This window comes from Phalacrocorax aristotelis, chromosome 1 (genome assembly GCF_949628215.1).
Source record: "Phalacrocorax aristotelis chromosome 1, bGulAri2.1, whole genome shotgun sequence".
NCBI classification, from domain to species: Eukaryota; Metazoa; Chordata; class Aves; order Suliformes; family Phalacrocoracidae; genus Phalacrocorax; species Phalacrocorax aristotelis.
The window spans coordinates 22,893,295-22,908,386 of NC_134276.1; the positions used below are offsets into that span (position 1 = coordinate 22,893,295).

Sequence of the window (15,092 nt, forward strand, 5' to 3'; positions counted from 1 at the left end):
CTCCCACCTTTTTCCCTTCAAATCTAATCTTTTCACTAGAGAGAGGGATAAAAAGAAAATATTAACTGCTAAATTTTTTGTTCTGATTTAATATTAAAGAGAGAAAAAAAGGAAAAAATACAAAAGCTTTTAAAATAAATTATAAGAAAATGTGTTTGATAGCTTTAGAGAGATTTTTACAAAACCACTTTATAGACTGTGTTTTAGGTAACACATCTCACTTATTTCCATCCATGGTATATTTTTTTAGATGTTAATTGTCTTACTACAGTCCACAAACCAGGCATAAAATATGCTCAGTTCCAATCACGTACGATTATAGCCATACTTCGTAGAAATACTCGTTGATAAATTGTACCTGAAGTGTTATATAATTTGATGAAATATGTAACAAGACCAACTAAGAAGAAAGTGTAGATCTGAGTCTGCATGGATAGGTGTCACTTTCTGACAGGAAGAAATCTGGTTTTTAGCTTTCCAGAAGCTGGTGTGCAAATGAGCTTTTTATCATCTGGAACCTTTAGAGAGCTGGAAGGTTTAGGTGGGATGTCTCACAGGCACCATTTGTTCCACAGGTTGCTTAACAGACTCTCATTTTCTTTTGGTCTAGTCCTTATGGTAGCAGTGACCAGGAATGAATCCAGAGCATCTATTAACAATTTTGTGGCTGAAGTTGTATTTTGAAGCTACTAAAAGATAATTCCTTATGCAGTTTATACTCCACAGAAGCACAAAATGTGAAAGTTGTTGAGAAGCTATGCAGCTGAAATGTGTATTATTTAGCAAATCATAAACTAGACATCCAAATGCAGTCCTGCTCAGCTGACCAAATATAGCTGGGTTTTAGCCTCAATTTTTCAGGTGGTCAGTGAAGCCTGAGAGTACTCCTTGCACTAGAGAATTAGTTTTCCAATATTATTTTTCCTTCTGATTAATTTGCCTTGAATGCTTGAGCTGTTGCAGCAGAAAGTTTGTGAGGAGTTTAATTTTCCTGCCTGCAAATATCATACTTGTTTCTATATTCAGTTTAACTGAAGAAATCTAACACAGGCTTCCTCTGATTTGGCTCCTTCAGCTGAACTTTTTCTCAGAAGACAACTGTAATTTTAATTCTTAGTTTAAAATCCGTGGTGTAGTCTTTTTTTTTTTTTTTACTGTCAAACTCTCAATCAGTGCCTAAGAGTTAAATGAAGTTAGTTTTGACTTTTGCATACATCAGTTATATTCTGAATTGAATGATTGCAGTAGGCAATAGGCAGTAGGCCAGTTGTTAGCTGTTGGTTAGCCAAAGGAAAGTTGTTCTACTTTGCTTCTTATTGTTCCCATTTTTTCTGAGGAATGATTAGTTACTTAAATAAGTAGAAATCTTTACATTTGGGAGCTTGTATTTAAAAAATAATTCTTGGTGATTAGTGATTGATAGGGTCTTGTACACTTGTGAAGTCAGGAAATACTCTCTGCTCATGCTTCCAGTTTTTGGAAAGTACTGCAAATACTTGCTGAAGCTACTTTCTATTACTAGCTCTAATTCTTAAGATGCTTGAAGTATCATTTGCTAACTCTTGATGTAAGTATCAAACTTAAAATGAACTTAACCTTGTTTGAGGGCTCTAATGTTTGTTGTGTTTGCTGAAATCACTTCCTGCCAACAGTTGAATGATGTACCTGTTTTCTGGCTTAACCTACAGCATACACCTGTCTGCCGCAGCTTCTATTACACTCGGTTAAAGGAAGTAACTCCTCTTAATACTGCCTAACTTTCCTAAGAAATATTTCTAACTGTAGTTATTTTGAAAGGCTTCAGCTCCCCCAGGACTCTGTTGTCATTGCCCTAGATACTAAAACTAGAGCTGTCACCATTGTTTATCGAGGCAATGAAAGTATTACTGGAACAACTTAAAACTACTTAGAGGTATGTAGTTAGAGGTTTTGTCAACTGCTGTTAATTAGCCTGCTCCACTGCTTTAGAAGAAATAAAATGTTTTAGAGATGTATTAATATAACATTTAATCCAAAAATCAATATCAGTAGGGTTTAGTATTGTGTGAGTTGAAAGGGTTCCAACATATATATTCATTAGCACGCTTACACATGCTGGTCTGGAACAATGTACCCAAATGAAATCTGTTTCAGTGAAAGTAAGCTAAGCTTTGTGATTGTTTTTTGACCTTTTTTTACCTTTTATGTATTTGCCTTTTTCATAAATACATCATGATCTCTTTAAAACAAAATTTTTAAATAGGTGATTTTATGTAAGCAGTCATGTAAGCACTCCTGATTGTGCAGGAATTGTATCAAAATAATTATCTTCTGAGGACCATCGTATATTGGTCAAAAGGCAGATATTTACTTTACGTAGAAACTTGTAAGAAATACGTAGTTGTGAGCCTTAGAAAATGGAGTTACTCTTCTGTGAGAATAAAAAACTAAAGCGTATTTTCTGTTAACCAAAAGGCTTGCTTGTACTTTCCTCTGAAATCTATCATGATTTAATAACAATCTTAATAAATGAACCAAGGTTAAAGTCACAAATGAAAACAAATTTTTGCAGCAATCGAACGAAAAGGACAGCTGTAGAGCCTTTAACCATATTCAAGCATGGCAATTAGCAAATCTCTCTATATTTAAAATAAACCATGACTGACTCTGTCTCCCTTCTCCTCTAGTTCCTGTACTGGGAAATTCTGATGTGAAGAAGTGGTATTAGACGGGGAAGTAAAGCTTTTCAAAACCTGGATAAAAAAAGGGTGTGATTCTAAAGTTAGAGGAAAAAGATTTTATAGGAAGTAATTAAGAACCAAGGTGATGATTTTTACTTAATATTGCATCATAGAATATCTCAAGTTGGAAGGGACCCATATGGATCACCGAGTCCATCTCCCTGCTCCTCATGGGACCTAAAACAAAACCATACAACTAAGAGCATGAATCAGATCAAAAACCTATTCACTGCAGGGGCCAGGAATGAGCAAGTCCTGTCAGAACATTTGGATGTTGAACTTAAGAATGACAGAGAAAAGTCTTTTTAATGTTAGCAGATGTGGATCAGCAGGTCCCTCATATGGACATGTGTGAACAAGCAAGAGATCCAAAGCAAGCCATCTGATAGGTTTTTGTTAGTTGTATAATGCCAAATAGATTATTTCAGAATTATTTACTCTGTGCTGTTTGACAGTTTGAGTAAAGGTAAATTACCTGTGTTCATCTGTGATGTACCTTTTTTCTTTTTTGTGAGGCTGGCTTTTGAGCTATTATCCCTTACTTTGAAGGTAGAAATTCCACAATAAAATGCTTGCATATCAGCATTTTACCGAGCTTTTCTCTAAGTGTGATTGGATATGACTACATTCTCAGAATACCAATATCATTCTTTCCTGACAAACTATTTTTCTAGCAGCCAAAAGCCTAATACCAACTTACTAATAGATAAAACATATTTAACCTATTTATTAATTATGATTGTAAGATGTGGTCTCTAGAGCTGATTTTAAAAAAAATCAATGCTCTTAAGTGTTGAGAAAAGGAGTAGTACATAAATGATCTTCTCAGTTTTGTTTGTGTAAACTTGCTTATTTCCCTACTGAAGCACCAATATGGTTTTAATATTCATGCTGAGTAGTCAGAAGTAGGTGAGGACAGTGTTTCAGGGGTGTGAAAGCATTGACTGCCACTATTAGGAGGTCTTACTGATAGACAAACACTGACATTGATTGGGCCTGAAATTATACAGAAATATTTAAAAAACTAAACAGACTGATCTGTCATGAAGCTACCAAGCTGTAGTATATTATTGGCCTAAATATTACTGACATGTTGCAGAGGGAATTAGTGTCATTCATTTTTATATAGGATAATGGGAAACAATGATGAGGAAAAACTATGAGGAATTTTGGTAGTTAATCAGATCTAAGAAGGGAGAGGATGTTAAAGCAAAAGTAATTTCAAGTAGACTGTGAAATAGGAAAGTGTTTCCAATTTTTATATAATTCCCCAAGGCCTCAGGTGATTGTGACCCTAACGAATAACCAAAATAACCCTAAGCATATTTAACATATTCTCACAAGATAGATTTGCAGAAGGAAATTACAAGTGCTTCAGGACAGTCTAAATAAATGACATATGACTTCAGAAGTTAAACTTTCTGGTTTTTAAAATCAGTCACATTTCTGTCTGTGTTGGGGAAAAAAAAACAGTAGGTTGGTATCACTGGCATGTGCATCCTAAAGATAGAGGGCAAAGCAGCAGTCTTACTACTGAGGAGGTTCATAGGTTACGGAGATATTCTCATTTTCAGTGCAGACGAATTTTATGAAGACTTGGCTTCATCTGTAAATCTGGTCTTATTTTCATGCGCTCTAACAGCATTTTAACCAGCTTTTTTCCTTTCCTTTTTTCTCTCTTTGCATGCTTTATTTCTTTTGTTTGAACATCAGGAGCAAAAGCGTATAGATGGCACCACCCGTGAGGTGAAAAAGGTTAGAAAAGCCAGGAACAGACGCCAGGAGTGGAATATGATGGCATATGACAAAGAGCTTAGACCTGACAACAGGTTGTCTCAAAGTGTGTACCATGGAGCATCTTCCGAGGGATCACTGTCCCCAGATACTAGGTCTGTTTACAGCAAAGCTGTTTGTTATACCACAGTTGTATGTTCAGAAATACTGAGAAGAATTAGGTATTTTTACTGGCTGGGAATAGTTAGAATGGACAAAACATACGATGCATGTTTTCAAGTCCTTCTCAAAATTATTTTAAAGCACAAATAATATAACAAATTCTGTAATTAATCATTATTTTTTCTTCCTCAGCTTCAGATAAGCATATTGTGATTGTAATGTTATGCACTGTAGTGAAATAAGTGTTTGCTGTATACTTTGTTTCATCCTGAGTACTTACAGCTGCAAAAGCATTTAAATCTGTCTCTACTAATAATGTCAGTACCTCTTACTTTGTGCCTAGTTTGTCATATGTTATGCTCCTGATAGCTTAATAAATATTTTTCTGTAATCAACTCAGGTATACTTTTGCCTCTAAAAGGATGCTTTAATGGGAGAACAGTTCAGCTTAATTGATGCTATATTTGTCTAAGCAAGCTACAAAACCAGGTGCAACATTATCACAGAATGGTAGGGGTTGGAAGGGACCTCTGGAGATCATCTTGTCCAACCCCCCTGCTTGAGCAGGGACACCTAGAGCATGGAGCACAAGACTGATCCCAGGCAGGTTTTGAATGTCTCCAGGGAAGGAGACTCCACAGCCTCCCTGGGAAGCCTGTTCCACTGCTCTGGCACCCTCACAGGAAAGAAGTTTTTTTCTCATATTTAGGTGAAACTTCCTGTGTTCCAACTTGTGCCTGTTGACCCTTGTTCTGTTGTTGGGCACCACTGAAAAGAGTCCAGCCCCATCCTCTTGACACCCACCCTTCAGATATTTATAGGTATTGATAAGATGCCCCCTCAGTCTTTTCTTCAGGCTGAACAAAGGTCTCTCCTCATAAGGCCTTTCCTCATAAGGGAGATGCTCCAGTCCCCTGATCATCTTGGTAGCTCTCCACTGGACTTGCCCAAGGTGTTCCACATCCCTTTTAAACTGGGGGGCCCAAAACTGGACACAGTACTCCAGATGTGGTCTCACTAGGGCTGAGTAGAGGGGGAGGATAATATCCCTCAACCTGCTGGCCACACTCCTTTTAATGCAGCCCAGAATATTGTTGGCCTTCTTGGCCACAAGGGCACATTGCTGGCTCAGGGTCAGCCTGCTGTCCACCAGCACTCCCAGGTGCTTCTCAGCAGAGCTGCTTTCCAGCAGGTCAGCCCCCAGCCTGTCCTGGTGCCTGGGGTTGTTCCTCCCCAGGGGCAGGACCTTGAACTTGCTCTTGTTGAATTTCATGAGGTTCCCCTCGGCCCAGCTCTCCAGCCTGTCCAGGTCTCGTTGGATGGCAGCACAGCCTCCTGGTGTATCAGCCGCTCCTCCCAGCTTGGTATCATCAGCAAACTTGCTGAGGTTACACTCTGTCCCATCATCCAGGTCACTGATGAATATGTTGAACAGGACTGGACCCAGCACAGGCCCCTGGGGAACACCACTAGTTACGAGCCTCCAACCAAACTCTGCCCTATTGATCACAACCCTCTGAGTTCTTCTGTTCAGCCAGTTCTCTATCCACCTCACTGTCCTCTCATCCAACCCACACTTCCTTAGCTTGTCTGTGAGGAAGCTATGGGTGACAGTGTCGAATGTCTTACTGAAGCCAAGTTAGACAACATGTACTGCTCTCCCTTCGTTGACCCAGGCAGTCACACCATTGTAGAAGGCTATCAGGTTGGTCAAGCATGACCTCCCCTTGGTGAATCCATGTTGACTGCTTCTGATAAGCTTCTTGTCCTCTACATGCCTGGAGATGACCTCCAGGATGAACTGCTCCATCACCTTTCGAGGGATGGAGGTGAGACTGGCCTATACTTTCAAAAGTATTGCCCTTTTTGAAGATTGGAGTGGCATTTGCTGCTCTCCAGTCCTCGGGCACCTCCCCTGTCCTCCACGACCTTTCAAAGGTGATGGAGAGTGGCTCAGCAAGAACATCCGCCAGCTCCCTCAGCACTCATGGGTGCATTCCGTTGGGGCCCATGGATTTGTGAGGATCCAGTTTGCATAGGTGATCTCTGACCCAATCCTCAACAAAGGGGATAAAGTAATTTCTCAAGATTTCTTCTGTCACCTCTGGGGGCTGAGATGCCTAAGGGCCAGCCTTAGCAGTAAAGACCGAGGCAAAGAAGGCATTCAGTAACTCCGCCTTCTCTGCATCCTGCATTACCAGGGCCCCTACCTTTTCAGCAGTGGGCCCACTGTATCCCCAGTCTTCCTTTTACCGCTGATGTATTTAAAGAAGCCCTTTTTGTTATCCTTTGTTGACATCCCTTGCCAGATTTAATTCCGAGTGGGCCTTGGCCTTCGTGGTTGCATCTCTGAATATCCTGACAACATTCCTATATTCCTCTCAAGTGGCCAGTCCCTTTTTCCACATACTGTGAACCTCATTCTTCTGTTTGAGTTTCTCTAGAAGCCCTTTGGTCTTCTGCGCAGGTCTCCTGGCTCCTATGCTTGACTTCTTCCTCCTGGGGATGCATCGATCTTGAGCTCAGAGGAAGTGGCTATTGTTTAAAATAGCAGAAATTTCTGCTTAGAGACGCACAGCAGAGTTTGTATTCTGAGGTTCCGTTTGAGCTCAGTGGGAGTTACATTTTTCCAGTGTGCACAGAAGTCTGAGTTGTTTCGCTAAGCTGGTCTCACTAGAGGATTTTCCTACTTGTTATTTCCTGTCGTGGTTAATTACTAGCAGTAATGTTAGAAATAAATAGATTCTACTGGAAAAAGTGTACAACAATTTAGTGTTTAAATTGTTGAATTGCTAGGCTGAGGAAGCAGCCACCACTGCAAAAGTGGGGACTGACACATTGAGTCTGCTGGCCAGTGGAGGTTAATTAAAAAAAAATATCTGCTCAGACCTTTTGTTTTGGTCTTTGTGAAGTGTAATCCTCTTGTAATCGAAACAGAAAAAAAAAAAAGGAAATTGCTACTGCTGCTTCAATAATATATTCAGATCCCTCTGTCTAAAATCTTTTAACTGACAATTTCTTTTTATAGTTTATAATGCAAAATGTTGTCTCGTGTTTGTCAGCCTGCAATCTTTCATTAAGACTATGGTTTCCATAGGTTGATCTGGTAAAATGACATTGATGTTCAGCTCTCAATTGCAAGGTGTGGATTTTTTCATCATGAGTTCTGCATTTCACACATTTTGAGTCTTCTTCTAGCCTTAAGGCATCTTGCTTCCAGGATTCCCGAGTGTAAATAATCATCTTGAAGTGATTTGGTTTTATCTCCTAGCAATGTCAGCATGTATTTGACTCTTTGCAGATATCCATAATATTGCAATCTGTAGGGCTTTTTTTTAAGCAGAAATTGTAGGATGTATAATTATGTTGGATATAAATGTTGGGGTATGACAGATATCTTGTACTTATATAAGCCTTTCAAATTTTATAATGTATGGAGAACTTTTAAATTTCAGTGAATCAAATATCAGTGATTGAATCCTGAAATCTGTTTTACGTGCATGACGGGTTAATTTTGTCAGTGGTAGTGAGGTGGAAAGAAGGGTTTCTATTTTTTATCTTGGGGTGGTCTTAGCTGTATGAACTAAGCTATTAAAAAAACATACATATAGAAATAAGCACTGGTTTCAGAGATATTTTCATGCTGACAGCTACTGCATGAGCAGTGTTCTTTAAATAAGGTCCAAAAGAAGTGTGTTTGGCTATATTGTTATTCTTTTTTAATGCTAAAGTAAAAAAAGCCCTCATGTTTCTTCCCGTTTGCTAATTGTAAGGCATTTACAATTGCACAACATTGACATCCATGTGTCCAGACTGCGGCAATTTACAATGCATTTGTTATACTTATTGTACTTTAGAGAGAGAAACACAAGCTGAATCCAAACAGAAACCAGCAAATTAATGTGAGAAAAGTAAGAACAAGAAAAGAAGAGTGGGAGAGAAGGAAAATGGGCATTGAGTTCATGAGTGACGCAAAGAAAATGGAACAGGCAGGAAGCATGAAAGAGGACAAAATGCCCAAAGGGTTTGTCGTTTTGTTTTACTCAAAGCCCTGGCTTTTTGTTGCTTACCTTGCTTCCAGTCTTACAGATAAGTGCATCAGTTTACTGTGTTCACTAAAAGCCAGGCTGCATGATTGTTCATTACTAAAACAACTATTGGCAGTAATGGGATGAAGAGATCCTTTTGCTCCCTCTCTTGGGCTTATTTGACAGAGCATCCTAGACTTTGTATCTTTATGAACTCTCTGCTCAACTAATATTTACATTTCCCAGTTTCTCTAAGCCTTTCCAGCAAGATTAATTGTGCGAACAAAATAAAACATGTTTTCTAACTTTTGAAATTGGTTTTCTCTGCTTTGGTAAAATATATTCTTCATAATTGTGAGCGCTTGCAGTATTGCTTTCCTTTTTCTGCTGCCATTGTTCACTTAAGGCAGGCCTGATAAGTATTATCGTTCCAAACAATGGACTGTCAAAATCATTGACAAAACCAATATACCTCCTTATGGCTACTAAAGAACTCTCAAATCTGGAGAAAGCTCTAAATTTTTTTTGGTCTGCATCATAGTAGGACATTCTGCATGCAGCTAGCTAGTATTGAAAATGTTCAATTTCAGTCCTTTTCTGCTGACTTCTCAGACTAATTTATTTTCAAGTCATGTTAAGCTGATCCATGATTTCTTTGTTGCATTTGTTCTTGTGCTTTCTGTGGACTTACGAGGGAATGGTGCTTGATAATCAGGGAGTCCTGTTGCAAGAAAAATAATTCTGATTGCATTCTTTTTAGCTTTTCTTGTGAACTGTTTAGATAATACCCTGTTACACTCACACAATCTCTTCTTTTGCATCCATTTACTTTAATTTTAGGTCCCATGCATCTGATGTTACAGATTATTCTTATCCTGCTACTCCGAATCATTCCCTCCATCAGCAGGTAGCAATGCCTTCATACGGAACAGGAGATGGTCCACAGTACATGGCAGCATCCCAAAGCCATGAGCATGAATACAGGCCACCCTCCACCACCGTACGACATGCTACTTTAAACAGACCTCAGCAACCACCTCCACCTCCACCCCAGCCTTCAGATGGCCAACATAGCTCAGCACCTGTGGTACCAGCGGAATATGGGTAAAAACTGATTTATTCCAGTGATTCTTGACAAAACTAGAGGGATTGATGTTTTTCATAGCCACCATGACATATAGTGCGTACACACAAAAAGATCCTATATGTATTAGTTACCTTTCTGGGGAGGACAGAAAAAAATTGGTATAATTTCTATGTATGAACTGGATTTAGGTGAAGAAACAGTGAAAGCAGAATTAATGAACTGTGTATTGAATGTGAAATCAATATGCTTGTAAAATATTAAGCGTTCCTAATATACTATTAAAAAGGGGATAATTTTCCTTTTAAGTGGAAAATAGTTACAGCATAATTTGAATAATACTTTAAACTTCAGGAAACATGCAGGAAAAGTATTGCTGGAAGTGATTAACGTAGCTTTATAACGTAGTTTTTGCAGCATCCCTGAAATGAGTTTTTAAATGAGCTTATGACAGAATTGGAAGGGATCTCCTCAGATACAGAATCAAGTTCCCTCCATAATTCAAGATATTAATTTATCAAACTCCTATGTAGATATTTTGCCTGAGTCGATTCTGACAGAAGGCTTGCTCCAGAGTACTGCCTCTCCAAGAGCAAGGAAACATCTGCTTTTCCAATCAGTGACTTCCCTTCAATTCCTGTCTTCTATATCTAGTTCTTTACCTACTTTATAACTCTTATATAAATTCCTTTTTTTTTCTGCTTCAGAATTCTTTTAATGAAATTTTAACAAAGAAATCAGCTCTTCCCTGTTCCTACTCTTTAAAATATCAATAAAATATATCCATTTAAATAATATTTAAATAATCTTTAAATTTATAAACTTGACTAAAGGAGGACATGAGATGCGTGATTTACCTTTGGGTAAATCTTTCCATTCATACTCTCCATTGTCCTTTGTGCTGATGTCTTATTATCTCTTAATATTTGTTCTAACACTTGGCCTTCTATGGAAGTGATACACTACAGTTTTCTTGGTCCCTTCATCACAGGCATTGTACTTAATATTCTCACAGAGTAGATGTTTAATAGCAAATACAGCTTTATACTTAACTAGGCAGGAGTGTTGAGATAAAAATATCACTTTGTGGAGTGCTGAAAGGACACAGCCTTTAACTTCGTCATCTGCCTTAAATCTCAGTGTATTAAGAATATTTGACAGTTCATATGTTTATAATCACTTGCATATTTAACTCGCCAGTTCAAATTCCTTTTGATTTTTGTTTAGCTGACGCTGTATGAGAGCAGTTTAAGGGGTGATGATTCTGTGAGTTCTAACTTTCAATGCATTGAATGTTTCTGTTCTGTTTTGTATAGGATGCTTCCAGCTCAGATGGTGGATTATTACAATCCTACAGGTCCTCCCCCCCCACCTCCTCCCCCTATGATTCCTTCAGCACAAACTGCATTTGTTAGTCCCCTTCAGCTTCCTGCACCACCGTCCCATCCTGGACTAGTGACTGGCTCTACATATGCAGCTACTCATCCTCCTCCTTCTAGTGGGCTTGTTGTCACTGCTCCTCCTCCTCCTGGCCCACCTCCTCCCCCTCCGGGCCCTCCTGCTACAGGTTCATCCCTCTCTTCCTCCCCAATGCATGCTTCTCCAGCTACGGAGGCAAAACGTCATGAACCTGCGCAGCCGCCAATAAGTGATGCACGGAGCGATCTTCTTGCTGCCATTCGAATGGGTAAGTGGACACTGAGTTCTAGCTATTTCTTTTTTTTCTGTGAAAGCACTGTGCTTTCTAGTGATCTGAGTTCATGCCTTCTGTTCCCAGCTGGGCAGAATGTCACTGCGATTAGTTAACCACAGGTGCCACACATCTCTTGGAACATTTGTCAGCCTTGACTTTGGATCTTTTTCTGAAGCCTGACGTTCCAAGATGTACAGTTTTGTTAAATATGTTGTAGCATTTGTGTGGACATAATCAAATGAAAACAGTTCTTCTGTTCATCGTGTAAAGTAGCCAGTAGATGTATATGGATGTTTGGTTCTGTTCAGAACTGAGTTACCCACCACCAGGCTTCAGCCCACTGATTTTTAACCAGTGACTAATGGCCGTTCCTGACTTTGCTTACAATGTGGAGCTGTAGGTCTAATGGTATTTCCAAATACAGTTATGAAAACTTTCATCTTCAGATCAAAAGGACCTATACAGTAATGAATATTCAGTTTTAATATATTGTTGGCAGTTCTAGAAGTCCAGAAGTATATTGTCTCTGAGAATGGACGCCAACCTGCCTTTTTGGTCTTTCTTCCTTGCTCGGGGAGGCTTTCTAACTCAGTGGTTTCGTTTGTTTTTTTTCCTTCCTGAATATATTGTTAGACTACAAAAAACTCAGAAATAACAGTATGAAATTTAAAATTTCTTGTGCAGAAAACTTTGTCTGAGAGTAACTGTCTCTACAGGAATTCAGCTGAAAAAGGTGCAGGAGCAACGTGAGCAAGAAGCAAAGCGAGAGCCGGTTGGAAATGATGTGGCAACCATCCTTTCAAGACGTATTGCCGTGGAATACAGTGATTCTGATGATGATTCAGAGTTTGATGAGAATGATTGGTCCGATTGAGCCTGGTCCAAGCCCAGTGGCAAGTTCATGAAATACTCGGCTTCAGTGATTACTTTCTTAGCAAGATGTAAAGCAGGACGTTGACATGTATTAAGGCTAGTGATCGAAGTGCTAAAATTGAATTGTTATTATTCAGAATGCTGTAGCTTAGCAACTCTGGTAATAATGATGTGGTTATGCTTATGCAGATCAGAAACTTGTCTTACTTTAAGTATTTACTGCATAATACTTAAGTGCCACTAAATGTAGCAAATCATGTGCTGCCTGCAAAATATGCTGCAGTTGTTGCACTGTTACAGAACCAGCATTTTATTTTACTTTCCTGATCTTGAAGGGATAAAATATATTTTTTTGACTTTACAACTTATTCTTTTAATTATGTAAGCAACTTAGGTACTTGTGAATTGGTCTGGTTGTTAGTCTTTGAGGGCAGTTATCTATATGACTGGGTGAAGTGTTGCGTTCCATAAATATGACTTTTAGCTTTTTTATTAGTTACTAATTATGCCCACCTTAGTCTGTTTTTAATCACTTCTGGGCTTAGGGGGTTTTTTGCATACAGAATTGATTTTAGATAATCTTTCTTTTTATCTTAAAAATATAGCAGATGATGAAATGTATGCTTTGAAGAATGAATCCACATGATCAAAAATTAACATTTTATGAGCAGGCTGGAGCAGTTTGTAATGGTATGAGCCCTAGGTTGCTAGCTGCTTGTTGGGTGGAGCGCTGGGGGCCCTCAGGTAGGTAGCGGGTGCACATCCATGTTACAAATGAAAGTTAAAATGTTTGTAGTGATTTTCAGTTTTATGATGCAGATCAGCTAGATGCCAAGACTTCAGGGTAGACCTGATCAAAGCCATATGGTTATTGCAGTGTAGAAAATGTTACTCTGTTATTACTAAAGATTGGCACTTCTGTCAGTCCACCTCTAGCAATCAGATACATTTCACAAGTATTAAACTTGGTCTTTATGCCTGTAGGTATAAATGTTTGTAAATAAGTTTTGTTGTTGTTGATTTGTACATGTATAGTCATGACGGATTGTTTTCTGTTTGCTGTAGCACGTTTACTCAAAATACTTTGTATTTCTTTCCCAGTACATCCATTGATAAATACCATTGGCAGTTAAAACAGTTTCAATGGCTGTTTAGGTACTACACCATATATATACACTTGTTTTCTTTTTCCCTAGGAACAGTGGCTGCCATGCTGTGTCTGTTTTCTTTAAAAATAATTCCTCTTTTTTTTTTTTTTTTGCAGTACAGTATTAAGATGTTTCTTTGTTTTTATGTTTTTATCTCTTCTGGACTGAGTCAGGCTGCTGCTTTGCCTAATGAGGTTTTTAAAAATGTATTCATAGCAGGGGAAGAGTTCTTTCCTTACCAGATTAGAGTTTTAATCTTTGTAACTGAAGTCTGTGTAATTCCAGGTCTAACATTTGGTAAAGCTTCTTTGTTTTGTGAGGCCCTGTCTGTTCTTTAAAAGAAAAGTATGTAAAATAAAGAGAAATGGAAGATAATTATCTAACTTGTGTTTACACAATTAACAGTTTTAGTCCTGAGAATGTAACAGTCTAACACGATATTTGCATGCAAACTGTTGGCTACGTCATTGCTGTTTAATCTGCGTATGATTTTGCAGTCTGTGGTGGCTGTCTTTATGGTAGGGTGGTAACATGCTGCCTCAGCCTTGGTGTTAAAATTTATCCCATAAAGTATGACCAACCTCTGTGTTGTGGTGAGCAACTACAGCTCTATTTAATTGGCGGCAGCTGAAGGTTCTCATCTCTGTTTCAGCTGGAGCTGGTTTTGTCTTTGCCTTAAAATACAGAGCTGAAGTCTGCTTTATTTTGTGTCCTGCAGTCTGAGGTCTGTGTGTCCAGCGCAGAGGACAGAATGTAGGCTGTAGCCTGATGGTGGTTTTCATCAGTCTGAGGGGTGGTTTGTTCTGATCATCGCAGTGCACTTGCACAGTGGCTTGCAAAATGATTCTTTGGATGGGCAGGCTGAAAGCATGCCTGGGACTGCAGAGTGATGTCCCTGTATAGGTGGGGAGAGTACTCTCAGTGTTCCTTTAATACGTGCTGAAATGAAATATCTCAGCAGAAAATTCTTTCTGATGTACTGAAATTTGATATGACAGAAGATATATTTTATGAGCACAGAAGCTGGGTGTGTCTGAAATTTTGTAATTTATGTTACTTTTAAATAATAAACATCAAACAAGCAATCAGTTGTGACCAATTAAGGTAGCGTAGATTTTTCAGTCACAGTAGGCAACCTGTTTTTCTGAACCTGCAATGCTGTAATTTTCCTTTTGATATTTTATTAATAAAATGTGAATGGAATTTAGTGATGTAAACTAACATTATTCTAGGGTGTTTTTATCAGTTTTATCATACTTTGGGTTGTGAATAAGTAACAAATATGAATAAAATCTCACTTTTGAGCCTGCCTTTTTTCCTTAGATTAGTAAGATTTTGCTATTAATCTTTATCCCTTACCAGTAAAGAATGGAAATGAAAATGTAAGGCTTCCAAATGCCACCTGTGATCCCAGGAACCACGATTTTACTGGGATGGAGGCTAGACTCTACAAAACCAGACTCTCTTAAGGTACTGCTGCTTTTCCTAATATGCATACTTATGAGTTCTTTTGCACCTTGATTCAGGCTCCATGTTGAAGCTCTTGTCTGGTGTAAACAGGTATTTATTTCCCTACCAGTAGCTTTAAATTTTTTTTTCAGTGAATTGCATTAAACAGCTTTGCTCTCAGAAAGAACAGGGCAGAGTGTG

At 38.6% G+C, this 15,092-nt stretch overlaps 1 protein-coding gene across 4 annotated transcripts in view; it reads left to right on the forward strand.

Annotated features, from left to right (window-relative positions):
- The window catches only part of WASF3 (WASP family member 3), a 76,826-nt gene extending 63,009 nt beyond the window's left edge, over nt 1-13,817 (forward strand). For 2 of the 4 annotated variants that reach the window (XM_075084046.1, XM_075084038.1), the window contains 4 exons: nt 4,434-4,609; nt 9,485-9,748; nt 11,045-11,415; nt 12,138-13,817. In XM_075084046.1, coding sequence (XP_074940147.1) covers nt 4,434-4,609; nt 9,485-9,748; nt 11,045-11,415; nt 12,138-12,295 — 969 coding nt within the window. In that variant the 3' untranslated portion in view covers nt 12,296-13,817. Of the gene's footprint in view, nt 1-4,433; nt 4,610-8,473; nt 8,641-9,484; nt 9,749-11,044; nt 11,416-12,137 lie in introns of all 4 variants that reach the window. The other 2 variants (XM_075084064.1, XM_075084055.1) reach the window with 1 other exon arrangement.
- Nucleotides 13,818-15,092: the final 1,275 nt, after the last annotated feature.